We start from the raw sequence: 21,455 nt of genomic DNA on the forward strand, positions 1-21,455 counted from the left end.
TCACGTAATGTAATTTTGCATGGCGGCCCCCCACACTTCTCAGAATACGCCCCTTCACTGAGTGTATTATGTAGTATACGAATATTGCCATGACTTCACGCAGTGTAACGGTTCGCTGATTTTTTTTTGTGAACTCTCTTTGTTTTTTTTTTCGATGAAATCTTTGTTTATACAATTTTTTAGTTTCGCCCTAAGCACGAAGTATTCCGATTTTTTTTTTAAGATTCCAAGCAGATTTTTCCAGTTTCCGGAAAGTTGAAGATATTTTTCAAAAACAACTGGCATCTCTGCTGTCGGTAACGACTAGCAGCTCTGCGCTTGACTCTTTTGTACGCTTACATCTCGTTAAATGTTAAATTGCAAAATAAAAACATTAGCATCGTCTTGTTGCCGTGAATTCGTAAAAATATAATAAAATTCCAAAAAATATACTTTTTCAAACATAACACTGATAATTGTGAGTGCTTTCAACAACCAATTTTCAGTGGGCACTCTAAGATTTTTTCCGTTCTGTTCTATTTTCCATTAAGGAAACCATGGAAGAAGAATATGACGGAGTGACAGATTCGCCAAAGCGGGGTCCAACATTATCTACGTCGACGTCCAGCTTCGAACCGTTCGATGCACACGACCCAAACCTATCCCGGTTGGCGACCAAAATGTTTCAGAAAACCGGCGATTACATCTCTCACGAGTTGAGTTCTACCGTAGAGGATTACAAGCTGATCGAAAACATGAACAAAGCAATGATGGGAAAGGTTTCCGAGATGAGACAAATGTCGGAATCCATTGCAGCCAAGAACGGTGAGCTTAACCAGAAGTACGAAGAATTGGTATGCGAAGATTGGCTCTATTCGTGGTATTCTTTGCTTATAGTATAATTTTTTCAGAAACCTTTATTAAGGAAGATAGAGGATATCGAATTGACTGTCGATAAACTGGAAGCTGCAGCATACCAGCTTGACGCATATACGATTCGGTTAGAGAACAAATTTAAATCAGTGAAAGCTAAGAAATGATTGAGTTTCTGTGATATGTTAGCTAAAGTGATTATTTTTAATTTGATTTCTTGTACATAAAATTTCATAACATGTAATTATTTCACTCATAGTAGAGAATCTGAAATTAAATCATAGTCTTACTGCCGAGGTATTAGCAATAGATAATTGTATTCACAAGTAGTTATATGCCGTAATATGTATTAAATGGTGATTATTTTACCTATGGAAATTTCTTTTATATTAAAGCTTGTATAGAATTCTCAATATACAGTTTTATAATACAAAACAGTGCCGCACATATACAATTGTTTCAACTACCCTAGTACTAGTTTAAATATTATCGCTAACACGTTGAGAAATATCAAAGGTACTGAAAATAGATGTAAATGTGGTAACAATCAGAGGTTAATTGAATTTTCTTAGTTATTTTTTTTTTTTAATTATACATATTTTGGACCATGAACACAGTTTACCATGAATCAAATATCTTGCCATACTTACTTTTGGCTACAGTTCGTATGGACCGGACCAAATTCAAAATCTGTGCTTTCACTGTAGGAGCTTCACCGAATCCCTGAATCTGAGCAGCAGTTGCGCCCCAACCAACTGGAAAAAAAATCCAGTATATTAATTATGTTTAACAGCAGGACCTAATATTCACTCACATTTCGACAAAAATCTCTCTTCGTGCAGAATGCATATCGCATTCAAACAGAGCAGGGATGCTTCAACGAGAGTCCACAGCGTAAACATGACGAACGCAAAATTTTTACGCCAAACTAACTGAATCACAAATAAAATAAAACGTCCTTACTGTTTCCCGAAATTAGTAGGTTTTATGCTGCAAAATCCATCCCAGCGACACGCATAATCCGTTTGTTTTTCTTTATGTTTCAGCTTGCTCAAAGTCGCCAGTTCGGTGAAAAATTTGACAGCTTGTCGAAACGTCATCACCCATGTTAAGTAACGCCACGTAACGCACCTTACGTTATGAAATAAAAAAGGCTTTTCTGTCGATACCGTCACATGGCTTGATATCGCACCAGGATTATTTCCAAGAATAAGTACTTTTCAATTGGAAAACTAAATTACTAAACAGGATCTTCGCAAGACAACTAAAATCAAACCATGTTTCTGTTTATAAACGGATCAGTTTACTTGTCACCTTTTTTCTCTTGCATTACAATAACCGCTACAAAATATCTAATTTTTAAATGCTACAGATTTTGACGATGCTTTTTATAAAGTTGAAATATACGTAAGTATTTCAATCCACAACCAACTACGTAAATGGTAAGATGTGAAAACATAAACAGCCAACCAATTATGTCAACATCACTTTAACACAACAGTGAAATCCAATTCAATTATTCCTATGATTTAACGAAAACAAACCACCGATATTTCGAACAGAACGAAACAGGCAAGGTTTTCTAATTATCGTTACGTGACCCTTATCGAATAAAATACGAAAATGAAACAATAATCAAATCCTATATAATTCATTGACGCGTTGTGTTTGTTTGCTGACCTTATTATGTACTGCTATTGTTAATTCAATACCTGATTGCTAGTGTAAGTGTCACAAATGAATGTGTAGGAATATTGCACACAGAACCGTGCGCCAATTCGAATCTGCCTCAAGTCTCAGATCATTTTAAAGCCTGTAGAAAATTAAATTGTATCAAGATGCTATTGTATCGGTAATGTTTGCCTGCCTAATGTTACGCACTTCTACGCTCCATACTAAAGCCTTGCTATTTTCTATCGTATAAATTGTTAATTGTTAATAATGCAGTCTTCTTTTTTTCTATTTTGGTTTGATGAAGGTGAGTGATGTAAGAACGTGTTATTCCCACAAAAGTAATTGATTTCAGTTTCTACTCGTTACGTACGCAAATACAGGTCGTTAGGTTTAAGGTTTAATGCTATTCTAACTGGTGTGTTGTTAAACGGTGTTTTTTGTTCTAATGGCCGGCTGGTTGACGTGGATAGTGAGAGTGCTGAAAAAGTCTATATCTATAACGCTAAACCCGCTTGGACAATTCTTTTTTTTCAGTGTGGCAGACCTCGACTGATCTAGATGCAACAGATGAAGTAAATCTTCCACGGGATTTGCAAATATCATTTTTCCGTTTCCTGTTGTTTCCTGTAAGTACAAAGTGTGTTGAATTGAGAAAATATTTACCTTATGTATAATGTGAATTCATGTAAAAGAAAGTATAACTAAAAGTTTAAGCTCACAAAAATTCAAAATTGCATTTAAGGCAGTATTGCAACAATCTGATGCACATCTAAATACATGTCAAGCATAGATTTGATTAGATAAAAAATCTCTGTATGTGATTCTTTTCGATGTGAATAAAATTTTGCTTATACTTCATTCAGCATTTAATATTCGGTAATGAAAAAGTTATAGCTTTACAAACGTTATAATTTTAAAAAGTCACGATTTGAAATAAATTCAGTCAATTCCTACACTAATTGATGAAATTTGCTTTTCTGAGTTTAAAAAAGAAAAAGTTGAACCCCTATTCAATTGTCGAGTTGGTATAAAATCCGTCTGTTGTCAATTTTATATAAGTATCAACGTCATTTCTTTGCATGATCATCTCTGCTGTCGGTCATAACGGGAAAGTAATGGCTCGAAAACAGACTCTTTCAGATTTGAAAAAGGTTTGCTGACCGTTATGCATTTTCCATTTTGACAATTTGGAAACTGAAAAATTATAACATAAAAAATACCGAACTGATCAAAGTGACGACACAAAAAAGATTGTTTACAACTGAATATTCTGCAAGAATTTGTAGAATTACCATTTTCCAGATTTTATAAAAAAAATTATCCTAGCTTCCGGTGAGAAGTGCATTTTAGTCATTTAGTTTTTTACCTAATTTCAAACATAAGGGGGGCCCTACTCTGGAAGGTCGAAAAATAACATGGTTTCGATAGAAACGCTGCCAACAGCGTAATACTTACTAGAAATACATCAATATAGGGTAGAGAACGGCTTCGGTAGGTTTCTACATAAATTGCTGCGAAAAACCTGCCGAAGGAAACCACTGACGAAGCCGTTCGCTACCCTACCTTAATCAATAGCCAAAATACCCGAACCCATCACCTTACTCTAAACATCCGAAAAACAAATCAAAGCAATTATTCTATTTTTTAACTTTCTAGAGTAAGTCCCCCCATAAAACAACTCTTGAGGCCGAAATTAACTGAAGTTTCGGAAACCATGAGTTTTACAATTATTCCCTCTATTATGAAATAAACACTAAGCAATAAGACACAAAAAATATACATAAAATTTCGTAGAGAGTTACTCAAAGCCGTCATGAAACTACAGCTAGGGTCTACATAATGTCAACGAAATCTAGTTTTTCTGATTTATCTATCTCTCATTCACATATGCACTTTAGAGTAGTTTGAACAATGATCTCTGCCAGATCATGTAAAATTCGGCTTCAATTTCTGGCAAGAGAATTAGTCAAAAATTTTAGTGGTCGATTTTCTGGAAAAATGAATTCTCAAAGCCTTTTACTGCCGCTATTCGCATAATAGTCCTATGTAAATAAGGTTAAACAATAAGGTTTGATTCTCGCAACCTCAATTTTAACGGCTATTCTTGAAACCAAAACGGACATATTTCCGCAAAAAAAAAAACAAGAAAATAGGAATTTTACATAGGACTGTTATGCGAATAACGGCAGTTTACGGTTACTTTTAGATACACTTTTTAGTAGGAATTTCAACGATTTACTTGATATAAGGCTGGTTTTATCTGTATTTTTTTCACAATATGTTAACCAGAAAAAAATTCATAGTTTCAAGTAAAGAGATATACCAAAGTCTCTGGGTTCAACCAGGATTAGAATTTCTTATACTTAATCTGATTCAACTTTCCAGCTTTTATGAAAATTAAAACTACTCCAGTGCATATATGTCTAGCACACGCACTCTCTCATTCTGCTCACGTACGTTCGCACCCGACAGGGAAGAGGCCAAACAGCATTACATTTGAAGAGTTAGCTACTGTGTAATAATTAAGGAATAGGTCCTACCTTTGTTTCTGTGGCTTAAACTATACATTTTTGCTTTTGGTTTCCTCTGCTATAAAGAAACGAAAGTGTAAAAACAGAAAATGGCTAAAATAAAACAAACCATGTAATTTTGTTTTACCAATTGCATCTTTATCTTTAATTTTTTTATAATTTCTCTAAAACAGTCATCTATACAATGTGTTTATTAATATATAGTGCAGCATTGAAGTTATTCTATTCATCTTAGCTTCCCTACTCTGCAGCTGTATGTTCACTGAATAAAGTTCGTTCATGTTTCGTTACAAAACGATCTAATACGATAAACTACGCTCATCTTTGATAGAAAAAATAATAGTGAAATATTTATATTTTTCACAATGCTGTGTTCTATTATTCACACTTTTTTTGTTTTGAAAATAATCAAATATTCCATTGGTAGAAAAATGTAAATCTCTATCTCTAAAACATGGACGATGTTCTCGTAACTCGGATATACAACTCTAGCTTCTTTTCTTGCACAGTATTTCTACTGTTTTTCTGTTCATACTTCCTCTCCTCCACAAAAACTACCTGAACTGGAATTTAAAACTTCAACAGTTTTATAAAATAAAGTGCAGAGCTCTCTTCCCTGTCTTGTGCCGGACAACTCATTCTGTTCCGCGGTTGTTCTCTTACATGTGGTACCGGAAAGAGATGTTGCTGTTAAACATAGGTTCGGTAATCACAAATCTTCTCAAGGTTACTTAAGCTGGATGGCTTTACTGTCTTAGTTCTACCACTTCGAAACGTAGCCTATCACATTTATTCCAGTATTTCTTGCATCTGTACGTCAGCCGAATCGTGTTGAATGCGATGTTCCTTTTTTGCGTAAAATGAAATCACCCCACAAAATTAAAATGTATTGAAAATCGTTTAATTCAGCGATACGCGGGTGTAGAATTTATCATCTTTAAAAAAAGCAGAAAAACTAAGATTGTGATACCGACATGAACACGATGGTTAAAAATTCCACATCTGTCGAAAATTTTTAACCATTCGCTCCAAATTATTCATGAAAGAACTTTTTCCAACGCGTATAAATAATTGTTATCTTAGCCTGGTAAAATTTAAAAATACTCTCTAATCTGCATCATGCGTAGCAAAGTATATCTCCAGTACGCTGCTTTCAAGCTTGGGCGCGTTCTGTGTAGATAGGTAACCAAATAGTATACATATAATAGGTAATTACAAAAGCTTGATAAGGTAAAGCACGAATTGTTTCTAAACCTAATGCTAAAGCCCAAAAGTTCCACTATAAGGGACACCTGTGCGCACAAGCGTCCCAGGTTATCCTGCGTTCCAATCAGTCCCGTGGTTTTATTTTTTGGATGATTAATGAGTTTGTAAGAATGATGGAACATTGTCGACGATAGATATATGTTCATTACTTTCTACACTGTAACTGCGTTCTGGTTTCCTGCAAGAAGTGCTCTTGGAATGAATAAAAATTCGAAAAAAAACTAACAAAATAAACTGGAACAGATGGCGTTTTCTGAACTGTCTACTTGCGCTACTTTTTAAATAACAAAATTTCGTCACTGTGTTCCGCTTCAAAACATCAACCCCTTTGTTTATACGATTATTCGTTCACTATATCTTAGTTGATGATTGATAAGATTAAAAACACCGTTGTATATACTTGCTGTTTCTAATCGACGACGAAACAATAGTTCGCTGAATTGGTTCTGAACTTCCACTCTACAGTACCTTGCTCACTCGATTGAACAGCAAAGGTCAAACTTTCACAGATCAATAAAGGAATTAAGGAGGTAGGAAGCTGAGCCCACAATAGCGGATGTTAATGATAGCGCAAAAGAAACTGCCAAAAGACGCAATATGACGCCTGGTCTGCATTCGGTGTGATTACAAATTTCGAGTGTACAGATACACACAAAGCACACCGATACAGACACCGGCCGCGATGGTAAGGATTAATGACCTGCGTTTTTTCGGGGACGCCTTACTCTCCACCTCTTTCTGTTTTCGTTTGATTTCGCGAATCTTCTCCTCCATGGCTGTTTGACGCTCGAGGCGCTTCCGGCGACGCAATTCCGCATTTGGTGACCTGAAAAGGAAGGGAGCAATTGGGTTAGATGCAAAAATAATTATATTTGTGTAGTAAAATAAAGGAAAGTAGAAAATGAAAAGAGCAATTGGGTTAAACAACAGAACAAAATTAGAGAAATGAGAAGAAATAAGCAAGTGATGTTACATATACAGATATTGAGAAACGAAACTAAAGATATGGAATAGGAATAAAAAGTATAAGATAAATTACATGAAAACAAAAACACAAAACATAACAAAAAAAAAATTAGGAATGTGAAAAATCAAAATAGGCATTGAGGATGAATGCTTACAGTTCCCTTTCCGGGCTAGAAACACCCTCTTCGCCTGCACTGTTACCATCCAGACCGTTCGGCACTGGTGGTAATGTTGCGGTCGCGTCAAAGGACTTTCCGACTTCTCCTCGATTCGACTCTAGTGTGGATGTGTTACTACTCGCGCCAGTGGCCGTCGCGCTTGTCGTCGTTGTTGTCATCGTCGAAGAGCTAGTTATCGTGGTTTCGTCCAACACCGAACTTTCAATGTTATCACTATTGTTCTCTTCGTCGGTTTCTTCCTCGCTATCGATTTCGTCGATAAGTTCATCCGGCTCGCTGCTGCTGCCGGAGGCACCGCTATCATCGGAACTCTTCGCTTCATGTACTTTGTCCAAGGGACTCTCCTTCGGTAACGGCGGCAGAGGTCGGTTTTTACTAATCTCGTATTGCTTGCTTTTTTCCAAGTTCATTAGATTATTTACCATATCTCGCTCTTGACAGGTGATAAAATCTTCGTGTACGCTCTCGCTGTTCGGGATCAATGGCAGCGGCTTTTGGGTGATTGTGAGCGAGTGTGATCGAGGCGGTGGTAGAGGCGGTGGAGTATCGTCGTTTTCTGTATCCTGATCTGATGTCGGTTGGCTACTAGCCACCACCACAGACAGCTCTTCGAAGTCTTCTAAGGACTGAAACAGTGGAGAGTTTTGATTGGTAGTTACAAAACATAATCAGAGTACTTACAGAATTATTCATTCGTTTCATGCCTTCAATAATAGCTTGATATGAAAAATATAGTTGATCCACAGTTTGAATCAGTCCCATACGAAATTGTCGCAGCTCCAACAGCACATCCTGAACTGAAACTTTATTTTCGCCTTCTTTATCGATCTGGAACGAGCAAATGGTTTATACGCCATCGGAGATAATTTTCAATCATAACTCACCAACACCAGACAACAGTCCACCAGACAGAACGTACCGGACCGGCCGATACCCGCACTGCAGTGAATTATTGGAGGACCAACATCTTTATCGAGTGTTCCTGAATCACGAACCTCTTTTAGAAATTGTAAAAATGCAACTGGTGAACTAGGAATGCCAAAATCAGGCCATGTTGTATAATGAAATTGTACCACTTCACGAGTTTTACTCGATTCCAAGTCTGTTAGCCTGGAATTGATATGAACGAGAAATAAAGTTAAATAACTAAGCGTCACATTACGTCGACCGGACAGCTATTTCACGCATGAGATAGCATCCAATTGTTACCAAATGGTATCATTTCCGTGTGTGAACGGGAAATCAATAATTCGCCCTCACTACAAGACACATGCAAGGCAATTTAAATTGCACGTCGCCAGGTTGGGCTAGAAACAATCGCTAAACTATAACTAAGTTGACAACTTACCGGAAAGTACGTTTGCAAAAATTCTTGTACTCAACACATTTCAAGTACTCGACGGCCAGCTGCACTTCCGGCAGTTCCAGTTTGTGCTCTTCACCCATCTTTTCCGGCCAGTAGAGATGACATTTGATCTGTTTTTTCTCGATCAGCTTGTTCAGCATCAGGATCGCTCGTGAGTTATACTCCCACACCATTAGCCAAAAGTGGCCCACGGTTAGCGGAAGTGGTCCTTGGCAGAGGATATACTTCCGATCAGCACGATCCATCTGCGAGAAAAATGTAAGTTATTAGTTTACACTTGTAGTCTATCGGTGTCTTTTTCAGACAATTTGGCCCTCCAAATGAAACGCTATTGTACAATAGAGACACACACAGAAATTTCCTTCGGCTCGGTTTATGTTACGTGACGTGTTTTTAATACATACTAGGTCATAAGAAGGACTGATTCAGAATATCAGTAACAAAACTACACTTAATCTCAAGGAATTTGACAAATTATTTAGAGTACACTAAGGTCGCTTTTGATGCGGTTTTTTTACGCAGCTTTTTTCACGCGGATCCCGGAATATACGCGGTTTTTTTACGCGGATTCCGGAATTTACGCGGTTTTTTTACACGGCACGTATCCCCCGCGTAAAAAGCGACTTTAGTGTATTCAGTTTCTGATATCCATGAAGTCGTGCTGGGATGAAATGAACCTAAAGGTACATTCTTGTTCAAGGGATTCTTACCTTAACCAAATTGGCATTGATGTAATCTGTTTCGCCTCGTTTCAGCACAATCCGGGAATGGTCGTAGGGGGACACATCGCGGTACCGGTTCAGTCGTCGGTTGTCTAACTTTTTTGACTCATCGGTGGAAAAAACCTTCTGCCGTGCTTCCTGTTCACTCTTTTCGCGGATTTCCTGCAATGAAAAGCAATATAGAGTAGCATGAAATAAAGCAATAGATGGAAAAACCTCGCGCGGAACCGAACTAGAATGGAGAAGGAAATAGGTGTCGGTTAAGGCTGTGCGAAATGTAGGCGCAGAAACAATTACATTCGACCCTAGGGCCAATGTTGCTTTGTAACTAGAAAAAAATAGAAATTTAGTGATTTTCCCCTCGTACCAAAACAACTGCATTTTATATAATTTCAGTAAAATTGAAATTATTAGCAGCTATAATATCAATATGCAGTCACTGCACCTAAATGGGTAAGTCGGACACAGAGGGCCAACAAAAACAAAGCTACTTAAGTGGCAAGTGTCAATTCAATCAAATTCAGATCGCATGTATTGCATTACAGACTACCGTCACCGGAGGATAACTTTGTGCCCCGGAAGTTTTGAAATTATTCGCGTAAGTCGAAGCACAGTTAGAAAAAAAAATGTTGGTGTGAAGGCCAAATTAGTGGTTTGATGTATTACATAACTTATAGTTTACCCAAATCAACAGCCTATAACGGTGGTAAACGAATCTCTCTCTTACAGCTTTGTGGATCAATGTTTTCATTTATTGTTCCAGTGTCTGCATTCGATGGAGCAGCGTTTCCTCCAATGTGAATGAGTGACGGTTTATTCCGTCCCGCCTGGAACGGAGAGGTCGGGTTTGCAAAACAAGGAAGTGCGGGGTTCGGTTTGACTGTCTGTCCCCGCTATTCATTCTATGCCAAGCAAAGTAGCAAACAGTGTGCCGTGGCACGTCTAGTTTTCTACTAGTAATACATTTGTGTTGTTTCATGGATGGTGTATGCTTTCAGCTTGCGCCCGGGCACTGTGTTCTCATTGTGCCATGCAAAATTGCAACACAGTTTCTGTTCCTTTCTCCTTTCATTTCTCCGGCACTCGCTGCTGGCTCAGCAACTCAGTTGTACATTTACCCAGAATTGCCACTCGGGCAAAACACAAGTGGATGACGGCGGAAAAGGGTAGAGAATTATTTCGATGTAAATTGTAATTGCTTCTTCTTATAAATGGCTTGGCGCGTTTACCTTATATTTAAAAATAAGCGAACTTTTCTTGATAAACATTTAACGTTCCATTTAGCAGGGTTGATCGAGTGGACCGAAAACGCTACGGTTAGTGCTGATGCTAGCGGTAAAAATGGATTTCTCGAAACCCAATTTTTTATCCCAAAAATTAAAATTTATTTCAATACTTCGAATCAAGAAGTTAACAAAGTTCTGCGGCGTTACTGTTTAGCGGGGTAAAAGTATAGAATTCAATTGATACAAATTACTTTGCGTTGACACATTTTTGCGCGAGCTTAGTTTGGTAAATCTAATTCCATAGAAGTGATCACAGAAATTGCCAAAATTGTAAAGATTTTAAAGCAGATTATGTCCTAAAACTTATCAGCAATCTTCAGTTCTATTCTTTATTTGACTCTTACGAGAAGGGTGCCATGGTGAATATCCAATGTAAATTTGTTGTCTGCATTTTAAAATTTTGAAAATGTAGTACATAGAAAGAAGAAGTTAAATTCTGATTAAAATATTCTCCCATGGGTTTGTTTCAATATTTTATCCAGATTTTTCGGGATTTTTGAGATTCATTTTTAGTAGCTCATTCACAGAGAAGAACCAGCCTAGTGGCTGAAAACCTCTTTAATAAATGCAATAAAAAATAGTAGCTAATTCAACCCTGACATCCCAAAATTATTGATATACACGGAAACACAGTTTTGAACAATTGTTGTTTATTGAATAAAAATCAAGTGAAGTTTCGTTATTATAATTCTTTATAAAAAGTTCAGATTGATCAGACGTTCAAAGAATCTAAAAAAATATAATAACAAAAAATCGTTCCATCTACCCTTTGATCAAATTTTTTTTTCCGTCTTAACGTATTGAAGAAAATTGGTGAAAAATGCGCCTATTGAGAAAATTCGAATAATAGTCTAGGGTTGGCCTACCTGGAACCTATAAAAATTCTTTCTAAGTTAAATTTTTATACCACTCAGAAACTGTGTTACTAAAAAGTTTGTCGTTATCACACAAAATACTACAAGATATACAGCCCTAGGAATTGTATGAAATGGTAACGTGGGACTAAACACTGTAAATAGAGGGATTTTTAGTTACAGAGGTTACAGAGTCCGCAGACAAAGTCAATTGGTTTGTTCAGTGACTTACGTATTTTTATTCGCATTCTTCCGTAAAATCTTTTTTTAGAAATTCAGAAATTGTTCGTAAAATTTATTTAACAACACTCAAAGGAATTCCGTTTACATTTAGCGATATTACGCCTGTAGTTGACATTTATTTATTTGATACGGTACAAGCGTATTGTTGTTGTTGAATAAGCACAAATAATTTTTCCTCAGAATTACTTCTATTTCCTCAAAAGCCAAATCCAACCAAATCTGTCAAATCCAACAATACATACGTTATCATAATTAATGTTTTAGTCGTATTTAACTCTGATTAAATCAAATTTGTTATATGAATCTTTCTCTGAAAATCATATCGAAGCCGTTACACAGGCTCTTTGATAGTAAAATCAAAATTATCAACAAGTTCCAGCAATAAATCATAGAAATCAACAATTACAACGAAGTTAAAGTTTAAAAAGATTTATTTTGTTTTCTGCTATTTTTTTTTTATTCATTTGCCAGCAATTACATTCACTGTACATATACAAAAACAGCTAATATACGTTACGTATATCTTTGTTAAGTTTATCGTTTTTATGGTACACTCCCACAATTACGGATCACTTTTGTGTTTCATGTTATTTAAACGTTTTTATCCCTAAATAAATGCGTTTTTTATGAGGGTATAATATTGACATTGTTTTTCTCAACCAGCGTAAGTAGCGCGCTCCTCATTCATAAGGTTTTATGTAATATAATCGCTAATTCTCGAGTCAAAAATAGCTCATACACAAAGATCAAGACAAGTTCTTCACGATTCATCAAAATGTTGATGGTTGATAGGCGTTTCTCTATAAAATAAATTATTTTCTAAGTGTTCCATAATAGGGACCGAGACAAGGTAGTTTTTCACAATTATGAATCACTTCGATTCAAATGTGATTTTCACCAATTAAAACACCCTATTAACTTCTATTGAGCTTTAAACGAAATCTAAACAGTGTTTTACTGTTTCGAAAGCACGCGGGACAGGAAAGCTAAGTAAAGCGGCAAAAAGTTTTGATGTACCATATTCAATGGGTCATCGCTACCTTCGGGAGCGACATACCTAGACTCTCGTTCTCACTATAACCTCAAAAGCCACATGAAATCTGACCAGGCCATGCGAGATTTTAATACGATATGGAACATGATATTTTTTCCTATTACATAATTTAAATAAGGTTCATAGAATAACTTTGTTGCCAAAAACTGTTTTTATTATTTTGATCCATAATATGATGCAAATTGTTTCATAATTGGGACCGCTTTTAAAAGCATTCCATAATTGCGTTTTTTTTTTTTCTTCATCTATAGTTTATTTGACACGGCACAAATACAATTCAATGTTTAACGGCGCCAATTATATCTGGTAGCTTACTTTCTAAAGTATCTTAATAACTAAAAGCAAATTTTTTATCCTCGCTGCCGACTACGAGCTGAAACTAAATCTAACTTAAAGCTAGAATATTTTGCATTTGATGGTTTTCATTGCCAGAGGTAAGCAGCATATTCAATTTGTTCCGCTGCTGGGCCAAGATATTGCGGACTGGCATATTGGGTTGTTTCCATCGGGCCTTGAGAGTATCGTGCGGGTCTGATTGCTGTTTCCGGATCCGGGGTCTTAACGTGTTCTTGTCGTTTGGTTGGATGTAGGTGGAAGGGGATAGGACTAAACTGGGGCGTGGATGGATTTCAGGAAAACGTATATAAGGGACATGTAGGATAGGTCACGGCTCGCCAAGACATCACGAACAGGAACAGCCGGCTGCCTACCTTCGGCCTGCAGGGAAGTTATTAATCTAGACCTGGCGTCACGGTCACGGTCACACCACAGGCACAGATACCACTCTCCCCGAGCCCAACACGACGGAGATGCGCGTCAAATCTATGGTGATTGGACATAAGCCGGGACATCACGCAAATGAAATCCCGACCTACATCCAACCCCTTGAACCACGGGTTCGTCGATACCTTGGGGATTATGGAATGTAACCACCTTCCCAGTTCCCCCTTCGTCCAAGAATTTTGCCAACTGATGATCGTATTCTGACGTACAAATGCGAAAAATACATTAAAGGCAATTGGTCTTTCAGAAATATCACCGTTTGTTGCGCCCACCTTAGCCAAAGAGTCCGCTTTCTCATTACCCGGTATCGAGCAGTGAAAAGGGACCCACGCTAAGGTAACCTGAGTAGATTTTTCGGATAAAGCACTCAGATGTTCCCGTATTTTCCCCAGGAAATACGGAGAGTGCTTAACATCTTTCATCGATCGGAGAGCCTCAATGGAACTGAGACTGTCCGTAAAGATGATATAATGGTCCGTGGGGATTTTTTCGATAATCCCTAGGGTGTACTGAATTGCAGCTAATTCTGCGACGTAAACAGAAGCAGGATTATCGAGCTTATGGGGGACGGTTAAATTGTTATTGAAGATACCGAAGCCAGTGGACCCATCAAAAAGTGATCCGTCAGTGTAGTACATATTGTCGCAAGTGATGTTTCGATATTTATTGAAAAATTTTAGGGATCTGCTGCACGCGTAAATGATCCGGGATTCCACGAGTTTCTTCTATCATGGATGTATCGAAAAACACAGTAGAATCAGAAGTATTTGATAAGTCGACACGATTTGGAATATTCGAAGAAGGGTTAATATTTTGGGACATGTGATTGAAATACAATGTCATAAAACGGGTTTGAGAATTAAGTTCGATTAACCTTTCAAAATTTTCAATCACGGGACGGTTCAAGACCTCACATTTGATTAGAATACGAGAAGACAGGCTCCAGAAGCGGTTTTTCAATGGTAGTACTCCAGCTAAGATCTCCAAACTCATCGTATGGGTCGATTGCATGCAACCCAAGGCGATACGCAAACAACGATATTGTATTCGCTCCAGTTTGATCAAATGTGTGTTTGCTGCGGAGCGGAAGCAGAAACACCCGTACTCAATAACAGACAGTATCGTTGTTTGGTAAAGCCTTATAAGGTCTCCTGGGTGGGCTCCCCACCATTGTCCGGTTATTGTACGAAGGAAATTCACTCTTTGTTGACATTTTCTCATCAGATACCTCACGTGACAACCCCAGGTGCCTTTAGAGTCGAACCAGACATCAAGATATTTGTGTACCAAAACCTGAGAAATCGTTTTACCCATTAATTGTGTTTGAAGCTGAGCAGGTTCATGCTTCCTAGAAAAAACTACTATCTCAGTCTTCTCCGGAGAGAATTCGATACCTAGCTGTAAAGCCCAAGCAGACAAATTGTCCAAGGTATCTTGCAATGGTCCTTGCAAATCGGCAGCTTTGGCTCCTGTAACAGAGATTACACTGTCGTCTGCAAGTTGTCTTATCGTGCATGAATTTGCCAGACATTCGTCGACATTTACATAAAAGTTGTAAAGAAGGGGGCTTAAACATGAGCCCTGGGGAAGACCCATGTAGCTAATGCGAAAAGTTGCCAAATCGCCGTGCGTAAAATGTGCTTTTCGGACAACAAATTGTGCAAAAAATTGTTCAGTATTGGAGAAAATCCTTGTCGGTGAAGTTTACCCGAAAGAATGTCAATAGAAACGGAATCAAAAGCCCCCTTAATGTCCAAGAACGCAGACGCCACTTGTTCTTTGCGAGCATCCGCCAGCTGAATATCTGTTGAAAGCAACGCAAGACAATCATTCGTCCCTTTGGCACGGCGGAAGCCAAATTGAGTATCTGATAGTAGATCATTTGATTCGACCCAATGGTCTAAACGACGGAGTATCATTTTTTCCATCAATTTCCGGATACAGGATAGCATTGCAATCGGCCTATAAGAGTTGTGATCAGAAGCTGGTTTCCCTGGTTTTTGGATGGCGATCACCTTCACTTGCCTCCAATCCTGCGGTACAATGTTTTGCTCCAGGAACTTATTGAACAAGTTCAACAAGCGCCTCTTGGCATTGCCGGGTAGATTCTTCAACAAGTTGAATTTGATTCTATCTAACCCAGGCGCGTTATTGTTACAGGACAGGAGGGCAACTGAAAATTCTGCCATCGTAAAAGGTGATTCTATCGCGTCGTGGCCCGGAGACGCATCGCGAACAATGTTTTGCTCAGGAACAGAGTCCGGACATACTTTCCTAGCAAAATCAAATATCCACCGACTTGAAGACTCCTCGCTTTCGTTGACCGTTACGCGATTCCGCATTCTTCGGGCTGTGTTCCAAAGAGTGCTCATCGATGTCTCCCTCGACGTCTCGTTCACGAACCGACGCCAATATCCGCGTTTCTTTGCTTTAGCCAGGCTTTTAAGCTTGGTATTAAGCTCCGAATACCGTATATAGTCGCCAGGTATACCTCCCTTCTGGAAGGCCAAAAACGCGTCGGATCTTTGCGTGTAGACATCGGAGCACTCTTGGTCCCACCACGGAGTGGGAGGCCGTTCTTTGATCGTTACGCCGGGATATTTCTTCGTTTGGGCTTGCAACGCGGCGTCGAGAATCAAGCCCGCGAGGAGGTTGTATTCTTCAAGTGGTGGATGATGTTGAATCGACTCGACCGCTTTTGAAATCATTTCCTCGTATAACTTCCAATCGACATTCCGTGTGAGGTCATACGGAATGTCAATTGGTCGCATGCGAGTTGACCCGTTTGTAATTGAATCAAGAATAGGCAGATGGTCGCTACCGTGAGGATCGAGGATTACCTTCCATGTGCAATCCAACCGTAGCGACGTCGAACATAAGGATAGATCCAAAGCGCTTGGGCGCGCTGGAGGTTTCGGGATACGTGTCATTTCACCATTGTTTAAAATAGTCATGTCGAAGTCATCGCAAAGGTTATAGATTAAAGAGGAGCGTTTATCATTGTAAGGAGAACCCCAAGCCACACCATGAGAGTTGAAGTCTCCCAAAATCAAACGTGGCGAGGGAAGAAGTTCTATTAAATCAAAAAGCAGCCGTTGCCCAACCTGTGCTCTGGAAGGAATATACATTGAGGCAATACAAAGCTCTTTACCTTGTATTGTCATTTGACATGCGACAACTTCGATGCCTGGAATCGAGGGGAGGTTAATACGATAGAAAGAATATCACTTTTTAATCCCTAAAAGTACTCCTCCATATGGGGTGTCTCGATCAAGGCGAATAATATTAAAATCATGGAAGTTGAGATCAATATTTGAAGTAAGCCAAGTTTCACAAAGGGAAAATGCATCGCATTTGTTTTTATTTATCAAAACTTTAAACGAATCAATTTTTGGTAAAATACTTCTACAATTCCACTGTAAGACAGAGATAGAATCCTTCATATACGCAGTTGAATTAGGCATCGAAGGATACAATCGCTGCAAGGAGGGGCCATTGGGCAGTCAACTGCTTCAAAAATGACCTAACTGTTGGGAGGAATGCTGTAAGAAAAATTTTAATTGGATCGGGTACATTGAAGTTTTCAAAAACCCAGTCCACAATGTCAGAAAATTTCACTAATCCAGAGTTTGTTTCATCAACTGGATGTGCAAAAGGAACAACTGGGGTTTTAGATGTTCCTGGCAGTGCTGGGAACTCCTTCTGGGACTTTAAATTTGCAAGCCCAGGAGGAGTTTGCTTCGGGTTTTTCGCAGCACTGTTTGGTTTGTTCGTACTTTTCATTACACTTTGGGAAATCTTAGGACCTTTACGGGGAAGTTTAGGAGAAGAAACATTTTTCCTCTTTCTAGACTCTCCAGGATTGGCATAAGATGTTCCCGCTGATGAATCGTCAGAATCGGTTTCATCAGAGGACAACAGGTCAAAGGGGTTCGTTGTTATGGTAGAAGTGGTCACGGTCTTCTTCTGCATCTCAGCATAAGAACGCTTTGAACGCTCCTCAAGTGACCGCTTGATTTTATCTCTGCGCTGCATGTACACCGGGCATGTGGAGAGCTCATGCTGGTTTTCCCCACAGTGAATACATTTTTCAGCATTAACACTGCAAGAATCTTCCGCATGAGTCTCCCCACACTTGCTACATCGTGCCTTATTGCAGCAGTAGGCGGCTGTGTAGCCTAACTGCTTGCAATTGGTGCAATTCATAACACGGGGTACATACAATCGCATAGGCAGACGAACCCGGTCGATCGAGACGTGGCTAGGGAGTGCAGATCCGGCAAACGTAACGCGAAACGAGTCTGACGGAGTGTAAACTTTTTTACCGCCGACGAGAGACATGGACCGCAATTGCTTACAACCCAAAATCTTCGCCTGTGTTTCGGTATTTTTGAAGCAACCGGTTGCGCTTTTTAGGATACACTCGACAGACAGACTCGAATCGGTTATGACACCGTCGATCTCCACGTCTCGTGCGGGTATGTAAACGCGATACTCGCGTGTGAAGAGCTCAGAGCAAGCGATAGCATTGGCCTGTGCCAGATCACTGGCCACGACACGGAGCTTGTTAGGTCGGACCTTGGAAATTTCGGTCACGGCCTTGTACCCCTTCGTCAGGTCTTTAGAAATTTGCAGTATGTTTAATCGCTTTGAATTCACTCCTGCCTTTGGACGAAAATAAACAGTATAGCTGCCCTGTTGAGATCCGTCCGGGTTAAGCCTAGGGCGAGGGGGGACTGGAGAATGAACAGGGGAGGGGGTAACAGAAGGGTCAGGGTCAGGGGGGTTCGGGGATGGTGGCACGGGAGGCGAGGGATCTATATCCATCGCGCTAAATGTAGCGCACTAGCGCCGACAAGAACACGTACCTATTTACTTCTTCCTTCCAGCAGTGGTTGTCCGATCGTTCGAAGCTGCACCCAAAGCAGCCAGCAGCACCAGTACAGCAGCACCAATACAGCCACCAGCAGTGAGCCGGGTGTGAGATCACTCAGCACAGCGACACGACTCGACTGTCAACTGATGGCCTTGAACTCGAAAGATCTATTCACTGTGCACAGATCAAAACTGCAGCTGGTATTTTGCACCAATGCGAGCCGGGTACAGAACGTAGCGACACAACTCACAATCTAGTTGGCCTTTAGCGCGATAATACACTCTTTTGTTTGGCTATTCGTACACACGGACCGGATTGTAATAGAACGACCACTTTGCACGTCCTTTTCCGTCAGGTGTTCGACGCGGAATAGATTGCATATTCGATGAGTTATAAAATAAATATATTTTCTGAGAAATATTTATAAAACATGGGAAAAAATACTCAATCAAGTGGAATAATACATATTTCTTTGACTGAAAACATCTATAGATTACTTGTAAACAATGAATTGGCTTGAAATGATTTTTTGAATTCATACATCTTCTTATGTAATCCATAATTGTGGGGGGGTCTGTAAACATGTTCATGAGATAAACTGTAAATCATTATCAGCAGCAGCATTGCAGTTTTTTTTTTATTGCACCCGATCAATTGTGTACCGCTGCAATGATAGAACAGTGGAGGTCTGCTCTACCTGTCTTGTACGGTACTGTTTTTTTTAAGACATCCGTTTTTATTAGGTTCTAACAGCAGGTTGACAAATTGTTTAGGAAAGAGAGCTATTTAAAATATTTTGAACGATTTTTTTTGATACTGATATAGAGAACACAGTACACAGTAAGTGTTTATTCGTGTCGTCTGTGCTAGACACAGCTGGTCTCGAGGTACGATGCTGGCCAGAGCCGGATTTGTGTGCTGAAGGGCCCGGGGCAGATATTTTTGTGGGGTCCTCTTTTCATAAAGCGTTGAGAGGTAACGTTCGCTGCAAGGTGACGAGCAAAAAAGAAAGGTCTTCACTCTGGTTTCTCGTCTGCCCCACGTCGTAGGTTCGTGTCTCGACTCGGAAAAACCTGTTAGTGTCAGTAGACAAGCATGTAAATCTTCTATCGCTCTCAATATTTGTTGCAAATGTAATCTTTGATTTACCGCGTATTATCCAGTCATTCTCACACGCGTACAAGTTTTCCATAGAAACGCTGCTGATTGTTTTTCACTTCTGATCAGGGATGGAAATGAGACGAATATTACCCAATCGTCATGTTATCTCAAAACTCCTGATTGCGACTAATTCTGAATCTTCTCAACCTCAACCCATAACGAAATGATGATTTGGTGCATTATTGGTTTCTGGGAAAAAACAGATTCGCTCGTTGTGTTTATCTCTCCATACACCCGTCGTTAGGGTTGCTATCGAGAGAATATCATGTTGACTTATAGCGAATTTCTTTATTCCACCAGCTCACCTCGTTTTGACCTGGAGGCGCACTAACTGCTGTCAAAACTTTTCTTTATTCGCTCGATTTTGACCCAGTTTTGACCTGCCGTGCTGCCCGAAGCGCACTGTAAAATTTGTCAGCTTCAACCCACCACCATACGTGCTAAGTTCTTGAACAATTATCTGGCATCTCTTTCTTACTTGCGACTTAAACGGCGATGACGTTTCATTATTCCTCGGCAGTTTGCCCGCACACAGTGGAATAAAGAAATTGGCTATTAGTAGCAGAAGACGTACGGCGCTGTGAGAATTTCCTGTGGTGGAACGGACTACTTCGGCTGCGGTTCAGTTGAACGAGAGAAGAGAGCATACTCTGTCATTTACTTCTTTTTTTTGACAAAAAATCATATTCATTAGTCAAATGAGTACGAATACATTCATACCTCGATATACCGTAACTTTTTTAGAAACCTTAAAATTAAAGTTCCAAAATTTTTTCTGAGGCGTTTAATATTCCGAATAAATGTTTTTAGTAAGTTTTGAAATCAATAGGTACCGTAAAATGGGGTAAAATTGATCATTTTTTCTTCCACTGTTTTGTGGCTGGTTACGTTTGTCAACGAAAATTGTCTTAAAGATGCATAAGAAAGGTTTGTATATACTAACAGGTGATAGAAAATAAGTTTTTGCGCACTTTTGAGTAACCATCAACAATTTTGCATCAATACAAAAAAAATTTTTTTTCGTGCTTCGATATAACGTAACGACAAAAAAAAGTTGCCTTATATCGAGGTATGACTGTAGATGAGAACTATTCGCTTCGTGTACATCGGACGAATAACTTCATATACCGAGTTGTGCACATTGAGAACCACGTATTGTGTACACTTTAAACAAGAAATATATCGTAAGTTTACTTTCCAAAGAGAGTGCATCAACACCGATACTTCGTTATTCGCATACTGACGGTGATGTTAACGCCAGGGGATAAAACTGTACTAATCGATGACAGGTTTTTGATGACATCCGAGAGCGTCCCTCTGACAGTAAAATAAAAATAAAGACAGCCGACAGATAAAATATATTGCGACTAAAACGTTGCCGTCTACTTCTCCATACACGAATGATTTTTCCTTTGTTGTTCACCTTGTTCCCATGTCAACAAAGCATGTATGGTTGTATATATCATTCGGTGTGCGATACACTTTTCTTTGCACGAAGGCTGTCGGTAAGGTTCAGGGCAGTCCTTACGCTTCTTCTTCCAACAGCCTTTTTTAACAGCCGTCACACGACATCCATTATAGGCAAATAAAACTAAGAGAGGGAAAATGTCTCCGGTGGATTCGGGATGTTACCGGAACGCGC

General features: G+C 39.2%; 3 protein-coding genes across 5 annotated transcripts in view; 1 reads left to right on the forward strand and 2 right to left on the reverse strand.

Moving 5' to 3' along the window:
* Window positions 1-302: 302 nt before the first annotated feature.
* On the forward strand, window positions 303-1,224 carry LOC129722161 (biogenesis of lysosome-related organelles complex 1 subunit 2). Its single transcript, XM_055675427.1, has 3 exons — window positions 303-457; window positions 531-833; window positions 891-1,224. Exons 2-3 carry the CDS (start codon window positions 537-539, stop codon window positions 1,017-1,019), a joined length of 426 nt encoding a protein of 141 aa, XP_055531402.1. The 5' UTR covers window positions 303-457; window positions 531-536; the 3' UTR covers window positions 1,020-1,224.
* A 34-nt stretch (window positions 1,225-1,258) lies between these two features.
* LOC129722162 (immediate early response 3-interacting protein 1) lies at window positions 1,259-2,689 on the reverse strand. Its single transcript, XM_055675428.1, has 3 exons — window positions 1,667-2,689; window positions 1,503-1,607; window positions 1,259-1,371 (listed from the first exon to the last, which is right to left on the reverse strand). The coding sequence occupies exons 1-3, from the start codon at window positions 1,752-1,754 to the stop codon at window positions 1,316-1,318; spliced, it is 249 nt and encodes an 82-aa protein (XP_055531403.1). The 5' UTR covers window positions 1,755-2,689; the 3' UTR covers window positions 1,259-1,315.
* Window positions 2,690-2,829: 140 nt separating this feature from the next.
* Window positions 2,830-21,455, reverse strand: part of LOC129722160 (tyrosine-protein phosphatase non-receptor type 61F) — a 33,437-nt gene continuing 14,811 nt past the window's right edge. Inside the window, exons 2-8 of one of the 3 annotated variants that reach the window (XM_055675425.1) lie at window positions 9,545-9,718; window positions 8,817-9,079; window positions 8,353-8,578; window positions 8,150-8,296; window positions 7,445-8,094; window positions 7,024-7,149; window positions 2,830-3,150 (exon numbers count right to left, since the gene is read on the reverse strand). In XM_055675425.1, coding sequence (XP_055531400.1) covers window positions 3,126-3,150; window positions 7,024-7,149; window positions 7,445-8,094; window positions 8,150-8,296; window positions 8,353-8,578; window positions 8,817-9,079; window positions 9,545-9,718 — 1,611 coding nt within the window. In that variant the 3' untranslated portion in view covers window positions 2,830-3,125. Of the gene's footprint in view, window positions 3,151-5,170; window positions 7,150-7,444; window positions 8,095-8,149; window positions 8,297-8,352; window positions 8,579-8,816; window positions 9,080-9,544; window positions 9,719-18,644; window positions 18,795-21,455 lie in introns of those variants that run through there. The other 2 variants (XM_055675426.1, XM_055675424.1) reach the window with 2 other exon arrangements.

The sequence above is a fragment of the Wyeomyia smithii genome, chromosome 2 (genome assembly GCF_029784165.1).
Source record: "Wyeomyia smithii strain HCP4-BCI-WySm-NY-G18 chromosome 2, ASM2978416v1, whole genome shotgun sequence".
Lineage (NCBI taxonomy): Eukaryota > Metazoa > Arthropoda > Insecta > Diptera > Culicidae > Wyeomyia > Wyeomyia smithii.

Bases quoted from the DNA above. Each gene is read 5' to 3' on its own strand.
- LOC129722161 (XM_055675427.1), top strand. From the start codon at position 537: ATGGAAGAAGAATATGACGGAGTGACAGATTCGCCAAAGCGGGGTCCA. The intron at 834-890 runs GTATGCGAAGAT...TAATTTTTTCAG, and splicing joins ACCAGAAGTACGAAGAATTG to AAACCTTTATTAAGGAAGAT.
- LOC129722162 (XM_055675428.1), bottom strand. From the start codon at position 1,754: ATGTTTACGCTGTGGACTCTCGTTGAAGCATCCCTGCTCTGTTTGAAT. The intron at 1,608-1,666 runs GTGAGTGAATAT...TTTTTTTTCCAG, and splicing joins AGAGAGATTTTTGTCGAAAT to TTGGTTGGGGCGCAACTGCT. The intron at 1,372-1,502 runs GTAAGTATGGCA...ATCTATTTTCAG, and splicing joins CATACGAACTGTAGCCAAAA to TACCTTTGATATTTCTCAAC.